Source organism: Leuresthes tenuis, unplaced genomic scaffold (genome assembly GCF_036924035.1).
Source record: "Leuresthes tenuis unplaced genomic scaffold, fLeuTen1.0.hap1 SCAF_4, whole genome shotgun sequence".
Taxonomy (NCBI): domain Eukaryota; kingdom Metazoa; phylum Chordata; class Actinopteri; order Atheriniformes; family Atherinopsidae; genus Leuresthes; species Leuresthes tenuis.
The window spans coordinates 23,480,110-23,490,066 of record NW_027325358.1 but is presented as its reverse complement, the minus strand read 5'-3'; the positions used below and the strand labels follow the sequence as shown (position 1 = coordinate 23,490,066).

Sequence of the window (9,957 nt, the reverse complement as noted above, 5' to 3'; positions counted from 1 at the left end):
ACAGCCTTTGGGTCAGTTGTCCAATTGCAAATGAGCCCCTCAAAAAGATGGTTCTAGATGTTAAAGAGCATTTAAACCCTGTTCATTAAATGGCTATAGTTTAAATATAGTTTGATGACAACTGTGTCAGTGTCCAGAGATACTGTATTTTGAACATCTTGGTTTTATCCAGATGCCTTCTGTGCCTTGTGCTACATTGCACATAACTTTTTTTTTAAAACAGTGTTTTTGGTTTGCAGTAAGCCTGAAAATTGTGTTTTTATTACAAGCTCAGACACCAAATATATAAATATAATGTTCATGAAATTATAACTCATAACTATATAATTATAACTCCGAGTTGACTTCAGAATGAAGTCTCTTTTCACAAGTAGCAATAATCTCTTGCCACCAAAACTTTTTAGACATATTGTGTTTATTCCATAGAAACTGAGCATCGGAAGTAGAAACAGTAAACAGTAAATCAAAGTGTTTTTCTTCATTATATAGCATGCGATTGGTGTCGTGCTAGTTTAGAGATTTGTCTGCTGCCACTTTTTAAATAAATAGCTTGTAATCCAATCATATATGATTTTGCAATTTTGAATTTTTCAGGTGAAGGTTAATATTCAATAATCAGAATTGATTTTATACTTTTTCACCCGAATGAGCAAAAATAAATTATTACATCCTAAATATTTCATAAAAGCATAATCAGAAATCTGAAACCCAGACTGTTTTTCTTTGAGATACATCGTTTTTACAAGACAGCATGACTGGCAGAACATGAAAAGGTTTTATTAGACAGTATTAAACTCTATTAACCTGTAACCTGTGATATTTGCTGCTTATACACAATAAATGTGAGTGCCTTTGTATCTTGTGATGCAGTTAAATGGCGCATCAGTTCATATTAAATGTTCAGAAATATCTTATCCCTGTCATATTCTTATTAATCTCTTATTCTCTTACTGAAAGGTTACCTCTTCACGGTTCTTTTCCTCACCTAAAAAAATCATGTTACAGTTGATTTGGTACTGTTTAAGGGCCAAAAATGTGTCGGCTATGCTGAATTTTGTCAAGCTGTCGTCGAGCCTTTTGTAATACATTTTTCATGCTGCGATTAGCCAAAATACTGTATGTGATATCACAGTGAGCTTGACTTCTGACAACCAATAATCTTAAACATTCATCCAGGTGTTTTGTTGACAACAATAGACCAAAAACATGATGCCTCCCTGGTGCAGACAAAAAAAGTTCAACACATTTCTGTCATATTTTTATATCACTTTATTAGCACATTCCTTTCATTCACCTCTTTAAGTTATGTTCTTGTACGGTTAGTTTTGTCTTTTTTCTATGATAGATATACACGCTAGTAGCATTGAGTAATGGCAACATGCTGCTGCTGCTGTGATCCTGAACACAAATCCTATCAAGGCTCGCATGTGGTGGTGACTAGGATGCGATTACAACTGACTAAACTACAGTTCATCCCTGAGAGGATGAGCTTTGTATAATGCTTTGGGTGGCTGGTCGTTCTTTAAACCATTTTCTTGTGGGTTATGTTTGTGCACAAGATTGTGTTTGCATTCAAGAAAAGGAGGAGAAAAGTGGGGAGAAGGCAGACAACTGGAACCCATTTGATGACAATTTCATCTTTTCCTGTGATTAAAGGTTTACACGGTGAGCTTCTGATGACCCTTCGGATTTTAGATGTTTTAAAAGGTGCAAAGAGACAGACGCTCCCCCTCTTGACTGATTTTTGTTATTTCAACCGTTATCATCAGCATCTGAGCAACTTACAATAATCCCATCACGACCAAGGTCACTTGAGAACAAAGCACTTCACTGTAAGCAGTGAATTTTTGTCAAGCAGTTCACAGACTGTGTATCTTCAGCTTTCAGTGTCGCACCCCAGAGAAGCATGCGGCATTGTGAGGTATAAAGTATGACAACTAGAGCGTGACGTTATTTTTTGGACATTAAAGACTTTTCAGTGACGTTCATAATGAGATATTGCACTGATGATCACCTCAGACCCTCAAACATACTCAACATAAATTAATTCATCATAACTTTGATTAGCTGAATCGGGGGTCTCACTTATAAACAATGTGCACATTTTTGATGATTGTGAGATCCCTTATCAAAATGTGCTTCAGCATTATAAAATAAACAATGCTCATTTAAATTCTGCACACTTAATGGCAATTACATTTTTAGTCATTTTGTTACGTTTGAATCCCAATCAGCCTTAATTTGAGGATATAGGAGAGAGTCCAACATTAAGAAACTGATTCTCACAATTATCATGTGGATTTTGGACAGGAAATGACCTCTGATACATCCATCGAAACCAAATATGAGCTTAAAAAAAACGCACAACAAACCATTAAGTGTTGGTTTGTGTACAATTCTCCCTGCACTCTCTGCAGCCAGCGATAACTATTTATGTATTGCTTCACAAAAATATCAGAAATGGTGTGATTCTGTAACCTTTCTTTAAAGTGAGATCTCATGTTCATTTACAGTGTACTCAACAAAATCTGTTAACTCTCTGGAACCAATGTGGTATCGCCTTTAAAAAAAGAAAAAAAAACAGAGAATATTTACAGCTAACTGTAAAAAGAGTGTATGTACGTATATCACCTGCAGAAGAAGAACTTATGTTTTAAAGCAGGAACACTGCTGCACTGTTCTTGTTACTGCTGTTATTGCAAATTGAAGAGGGCAAAGATAACAGGTGAATTAAGCATGCAGTCTCCAAGAGCACTGCTCTGAAGGAGAGGTTCAGTTGCTGCTGTCACCTGACCGAGAAAAAGAGAACACCGCGAAGACCTACACAATAACACCATTCCAAATTCAAAATGCTTCAATGTAGATGCAACGTCTTGTAAATTCATCCAGTCATCTCAAGTATGTTTTGCCGCATCAGAGACCTCTTCTCTTAGATTAACAAGCACATTTAGTGTGAAATGTACATTAGTGAGTGGTGCAGCATTGTGTGATCAACAGCACTGAGTCATTGGAGATGGAGAGGTGTCCCTGCACCTCATTCACTGCCCCTAGAGGGGAAAATTATGCAAACATCTTCAAAAAGTGGGAGTAGAGTGTAGCATCTACAAAAACATCTCAATGGCCACGAGAGATGTCAGTTAATCTCTGTCTTGAAAAAGGATTACACACCTTCCTTCCTTGGTGATCAAACTAAAGATATTGAATAGTCTTCAAATTTTATCATAATTGCTGTATGTTGTAATACAGCCTGACTTAAGCGTCTCCCTTTAACATTCATATACATTTGAGTTTGTAATTCTGTAAAACAGTTGATGAAAGTCCCACATTTCCCACCAGTCTTGTCACTGCACCTGTGTCTCAGGGTTGACCCGATCCTGAAAGATGTACAAGTTGTTGGTGGCCGCTATAGCAATTATATTCTCTGATGGGTGCCAAGCCATGTGCAGGATTTTCTTGGTGAAGTCCAGGCTGTCAACGCCCACATCGCCACGGCGACGCTTACCGCCCGTATACACGCGGCGGGTCCGCAGCACAGCCCGAGGCTTACTGCTCTCCCGCCACGCCTCCAGGGTCACACCTCGGCCTGTCTCCCTGTCGAACATCCGGAAGAAACTGTTGTAAGCCCCCGTCATGATTACACTGGGTCAGAAGAGAGGAGAGGAGAGAAGGTAAGGAAGCAGGGTAAGGAAGAGGAAAACTAAATTGAGGGCAAGAGGATTGATTTGATGTCTGCAAAGCTTGTCTCTGGCATTGATTTAAATGTCAGATAACAGCAGAGGCAAGGCATTAAGAAGATCACAGTAAACAGCCTCAGATTGACTGTTTAGCTTTCAAATGTACTCATATATAGTGTTCAGTGTCTGTCCCCATCTACCACTTACCTGTCTGAGCTGTTCCAGACACACTCAAACTTGTCAAAGATGCAGTCATTCTCATAAAGGGAACACAGCTTACTCCTCAGGTATTCATGGACCTGGGAAAGAAGTGCACAGTCAGCCTTAGTGTCTGTGGTAGATTCAGATTGATCACATGCGAGCCCAACATCTGCATCAAGCTGCATCTGTGCAAATTCTGTCTGCCACTTACCTCTCATGTAACAATGTACAGAATTTGCAGTAGTATTACCAAAAATAAGCAACACATGTCCCAAGTCTGACAATGTAGGGCTTGTGCCATTTTTTAGATAGATGTCTAAAAATAGGGCGCAACAAGCTTACAGAGCAGGTATTTTTGAAATGGAAAGTTAAAAAAGAAAAACAGACACTAATCTAGAGAGCTGTCTTACTTGGTAAGTTTCCACAGGGCCTTTGTCCATATTCAGGTCCCACACCTTTGCGGTGAGGTAGTCTCTTGTCAGCAGGTAGCGTCCGCTGTGGCTGAACTTGACATCCGACACAGAGGAAATAATCTCAGAGAAGAAGGAGCGGCTCCCTGGATCCTCAGGCTCCTCAAAAACTGATTAAACACAGAGTGATAAGGTGCACTTCACTGATCATTTACACATATGATTTGAGATTTTGTTTTGTGAGACAGGGATTCTTTATGCTCTCCTCTAGTTTACATTAAGTTCTGTAAGCTGTTCAACATGCTCACGTTTGGTATGTCTGTCACAGAGGGCAGAGGCTCTCATATCACAGAGGCGCAGGGTTCCCTTACTGCTGCTGTACACAAACAAGTGGCAGTGGTGAGGGTGGAACTCTGCTGCTGTTATCACCTCCGTCAGATCCTCCATGTTGGCTGGTTTGATGTCCACAATATCTGAGAGGAAGGGCCGTCAAGGAACAAAAACCACAGAGATCATGAACATCACATATATCTGGGGAGTGGAGATGTACAAAGTGTGATGACAGCATTCAGATTTTGTGACTTGCATATCATTCATCTTTGTCAGACTTTTCAGTTAGAACAAATTAATCTGCTTGCTCTTAGTCTATAATCCCAACCAAATAACGCTCCTGTACCAGCCCCCAATATGCATGCACACTTTGTTCCTCAGTTTGTTCTATTTGTGGTTGTCCTATGTGGTTCAGCAGGGAGTGTACTGCTGAGTGAATTATTTAAACTCGTCTTCCATAGATGCCTCTATGATTTTCTAGGTCAGCTTTGATTTGAATGGAAAACACTGAAGGCAGTCACTGTGGCATGCTACAGCCTGCGCTAAATGCCCACTTCTGGTAACTCACAGCACTCCCATTGAAATATATATGCAAACGTAGTCATGTACTTTTTGCATCGGATGGTTCAGTCTAAAGTACGTACAGTTGATGTTGTTGTCATCGGTAATTATTACTTGACTGAATGCCAAACAGCATGAATGTCAAATATAGTCCATGTGCTTTGTTAATGAGCATTATAGTGCATGGATATACATAACAGTCATATACATTAGTACAGAAAATTATACGGTAATACAGAGTTTGCATGTTACTTTGCTCTTACCAAAACGTAATCACACTAAACGCATTCATTTTGGCTGGGAAAATAATTACATATATGCAAAGTGAATTCATAAATGTAATTAATTAATTTCCCTTTTCCCATTGAAAAGGGAAAAAGCTTACTTACATAAACGTGTGGTTTGTCCCTGTTGGTGAAATTGATTTTTACTATTTCAAGTGAACAAAATACTTTACTTCTGTGGAGTTTGGGTAATTTCATACTCTTTGACACCTGAGATGCATCCTGCATTGAGAGATTGAGTTACACAGGAGCTAAAGAGTGATGAATAGCAGGAAATGGTGTTTGTTATTGTGAGGTTAAAACTAAAAACAGTACGAGATAAACAAAGCAACTCATGGTCGTAAAGGATACTGAAACTACGGTCTGTGATGCCCAGGTGCCACATATTGATGCGGAGGTCATCAGCTGACAGGTAGGTTTCCCCATCGCTGTTGACAGAGATGGAGTTGACATGGTAGGTATGTCCATTTGAAAACACTCGTCGGGGACGAACCTCGACCATTAGATCTGTAGGTTTCAGCACTGGCACCTTGGATAGGGAGATTTGAAAGATAAGAAAAAGTACGATAAAAAACATAAAAAGCAACACAAGAAGGGACAGAACCAGAGGACACAAGAGCCAGAGGTTGCACAAGGTACAGAGCAAAAGCATAACAAGCAAAGAGCCTGTTGGCTATTCGAATGCCAACCTGATACATAAATGACTGAACAAATAAATGCGTGCTTCAGAGTGACCTTGTACCTGCAGAGAGGTGATGGTAGAAATATCCTTGAGCCGTCCCTCCTCATCTTTCAGGTTGTAACCCTCCGGTCTCTTGTCTCTCTCACTCACCTTCCACAGTTTAATGGTCTTATCTGTGACAGGATATTCACATATTCACACCAGGAGCGTGGATTTAGCTAAGAGAAAACTCACACAGCGATCATACAAATGAAGAGAGGACTTAATCATTTCTTTCACTTCATTTGGGCGGATATAAGTGAATCAAGAAAATCAATTAAATCCAGATGTTGTTGTAGTGTACTTTTTGGAGGCAAAGCATTTTCTAAATTGAACGATTTTTTTTTCCCAAATAGAATTGTTGCCTCACTAATTCATAAACAATTAAGTTTCACATGGGAGTATAATTAAAGCACAGATTAAATAATGCTGGTTATACAAGAACAAAATGGTGACGCTGGATGGATGTCTTTTAATCCTACTAAGATAACAAAACGATGGTGCCAGAGTTTGTAACTGATACCATGCTCAACTGTGTCAATTCTGTTATCATTTAGAATTAATTCGTACTCAAACTGAGCATGCTTTTCTGTCAGAGCCTGAGATGTCATACGCTCTTACCATTGGTGGAGAGCAGGAAATGAGCGGCATTCTGTTGCGGCAGCCATCGGATCTTGTTGATCTTCTCCTCTATCTCCAGGCTCTTCAAGTAGTCAAAGTCAGGCTCGTGGCTCTGGAACGTGCTGTAGACATTGTACTCCCCAGAGTCCCCTGTCTCCCCTGTCTCCTCTGACTCCCCTTTAGACTGAGGAAAGTGATTAAAAGACAACTCTCAGTGAACACCTCTAAACTATAATCTATTGGATACAGAGAGTTCCGATTGTTGCAAGGTTGTAACCTGACCTCAGTCTCTCTTTGAAAAATGACCACTCGGCCACCTTTATCCCCTGTGGCCAGCAGGTCCCCTGTCTGGTTAAACTCCACTGTAGAGATGACATCAGCTGGGGAGGAAAAATGGGAGAAAATTAGGTGGGATGATGGTTGGAATAAAAAGAAGAAGAGGATGACAAAAGAAAGAACACATCAATCAGACAGAAAAAGAAGAGCAAAAAATGTGGACAGGGTTGCAAATTATAGAGCAAATACTGGATCATTACAATGTTTTGCAAACTGCTGCAAACCTCCTGATCAGTAACAGACTGATCAGGGTCATCCTCCATTTCTTCTGTTCCGTGCAGCCATATGGCACCCAGGCAGCTAAAATAAACTGATCAGTCACACCGGTACGTTTTCAGAGCCCGAAGCGTCAGCGGTGACACACCTTCAGTGACGTAGTCTCGCAGAAAGGTGTGGTTGATTTTGGGGCTCTCAGCGTCCTCGCCCATCTGAAGCTGAAGAAGGGTGACCCGCCAGTGCGCCCGTCCTCAGGGGAAGGGTCCAATCCGTAATATCTCTTCCCACCCAGGCTCCGCCCATGCTGCTAGGGCCTACCAGAGCGGCCTGAAGCAAGGCATCCTGGGAAACCGGCTGACCAAAATGAGAGGAGGTGTGAGAGGGAGAAAATGAGGAAGGAGAAAGAGGGGTTTAAGAAAGAGAGAAGAGAGTGATTAAGGAGGAGACAGAAGAGCAATGGAGATGAAGAGGCTGGGGAAGAAGATAGGTTCAGAAAGGAGAGAGAACGACTGTCGTCAGACTGGTTGATAATACGTGCACACAACATGCCACATTGTGTAACCTTAGACATTCAACACCTTCATTAGCAAAGGCACATGTGTCTACAAGGCCTAGCCAGTAAGGGAGCAGATATCTGTGCTGTGGAGGAAAATATACTATTCAAACAGAGAACTGATTCCTTGTGTTGCCTCGGTATGAATACAGAAATAAGTACAGGATAAAAATGGTGTAAGTGTGAAAAATGTCCACTGCATCATTTATCCAGTGGTAGTAAATGATCCCAGGGTGTGGTAGTCCTCCCTGATCCTTCTCTCTCTCTCACACACACACACACACACACACACGCACACACACAGACATACACTTGTCAAATAAATAGTCCTTGACGGAGATCAAAGGAGAATGCTATGTCTTGCCTGTGCTGCAGGAGAGAGGGAGAAAGGCCTCAGCACACCTACCAGTCCGCCTGCTGCTGCTATTCCTGCTGCTGGTGTGTGTGTGTGCACGGTCCTCTGCTGCAGTCTTGCTCGAACAGGCCCGTGTGTGTCCGTCGAAGGGAGGGGAGAAGGAACAGAGAAAGAGAGAGCAAGGGTGGCAGAATGAGGAGGAGAGGCAAAGAAGGACAAAAAAGAGAAAGAGAGAGGGATAGCAAGGAGGATGGAGGACCGCTGCCTGCCGATGCTGTAGATCTGATTCTGTGCAGCATCCAGTGTGTCATGGCAGCCTCCTCCAGGAGAAGCCTATCACAGCACAGTTGTCAGTGGTGGATCCGCCCACTGCAGGTGGTGAGTAGCTCCTGGGACCAGCAGAGGGAGCCCTTCAATGATTAGTGGTGTGCAGCCATAGCTGGAGAGATAATTCCTTATTCTAAACATTATATAGACATAGGGTATCATAACATAAACAAATTGTCCTTTTTTTTCTCAGAAAGCTACTTCCTGTTTAAAAACAACGCTTAGGTTTTATACTTATCAGGTTCTGCTCAACCCAAAAAGCCAGAAGAAACTAAAAATGCACACAGGTGATTGTGATAGTAAAAGTATTTTTTTTCCTAAATGAAACCTAAATTACACGATAGAATCATGTTTTAAAGGGGAAAAACACTCACACAGCTGTCTTGTTTACTTGGTTTCTGATACCAGATGCAGGTTTTTCTCTTGGGAACACAAAAGTGTTCAAAAAGCTCTCTGTTATACAGAAACGTTTGGCATATGGTCATAACCCCCCCCCCCCCCCCCCCCTTTAGCCTTTACGTCCTCTTGTCCTTACAAATCCCTTATTGAGATCTGAAGTGATAATGTTCAATGCTGATCTGCAGTATCAAACAGAACCTGACATTTCTTCCTAAAGTTTTCAGAGACAACCATTCCATCACTCCTTTAGGATCACACAAGCTACTCTTTACTTCCTGATCCACCAAAGCAATCAAGACTTTCTTGTCATCTTTTAAAGTGGTCTTCAGCAATGGTGCTCCAGGGTCTCTTCAGGGTCTCTCAAAATTTTCTTTGGTTGCTTTTTCACATATTTCCAGTCCTGTCCCTGCACATGATCTCGGAAGATGTAATTTTTAAAACGTTGAAAAAAATGTGTCCACATGGTGTGTCCTTAGAAAATGTGACAAAACTGGATAAGTGGACACTTAGCCTAGATAAGGCCTAAAAAATGGTGAGTAAGCAGATAAAAAAAAGTGGTCATAGCAAATACTGACTTTCAACTTAGAATTGTACAAACTTTGTTTTTACTTTCTGTATTTTCATTGCTGTTTGCACCCCCCCCCCCCCTCCCCCCATTCCTGGTAATATAAAAAAAATTATCATTCGGATGGCACAGGACTTTTCCTCTGCAGTCTACTAAATAAAGCTAAATTCACTGTTTGCACACATGTACTCTATTGGACACTCAAAACCCACTTCGGATAGTCGGATGAACTTGACAAAATGAAAATGACACTAACCGATTGCTGATGATGCAAACCCTGAGTCTGGACTCAGTCCATTAATTCTGTGCCGAAGTTTAAATCGGTTCCCTGTACCGTTGCCCCAGAACAGCTAAAAAAAGGTCAGAGGATTACCTTTACTCAGAAGCTTCTCTATAGATGTCGC

General features: G+C 41.2%; 1 protein-coding gene across 1 annotated transcript; it reads right to left on the bottom strand.

Moving 5' to 3' along the window:
• Positions 1-1,253: 1,253 nt before the first annotated feature.
• On the bottom strand, positions 1,254-8,615 carry ppp2r2ca (protein phosphatase 2, regulatory subunit B, gamma a). Its single transcript, XM_072383322.1, has 10 exons — positions 8,314-8,615; positions 7,503-7,825; positions 7,085-7,182; positions 6,803-6,986; positions 6,203-6,315; positions 5,812-5,989; positions 4,594-4,758; positions 4,286-4,455; positions 3,882-3,973; positions 1,254-3,639 (listed from the first exon to the last, which is right to left on the bottom strand). Exons 2-10 carry the CDS (start codon positions 7,564-7,566, stop codon positions 3,342-3,344), a joined length of 1,362 nt encoding a protein of 453 aa, XP_072239423.1. The 5' UTR covers positions 7,567-7,825; positions 8,314-8,615; the 3' UTR covers positions 1,254-3,341.
• Between the last annotated feature and the right edge of the window lie 1,342 nt (positions 8,616-9,957).

Bases quoted from the DNA above. Each gene is read 5' to 3' on its own strand.
- ppp2r2ca (XM_072383322.1), bottom strand. From the start codon at position 7,566: ATGGGCGAGGACGCTGAGAGCCCCAAAATCAACCACACCTTTCTGCGA. The intron at 6,316-6,802 runs GTAAGAGCGTAT...ATCCTGTCACAG, and splicing joins TTTCCTGCTCTCCACCAATG to ATAAGACCATTAAACTGTGG. The intron at 4,456-4,593 runs GTGAGCATGTTG...GTGTTTAATCAG, and splicing joins CTGTGACAGACATACCAAAC to TTTTTGAGGAGCCTGAGGAT.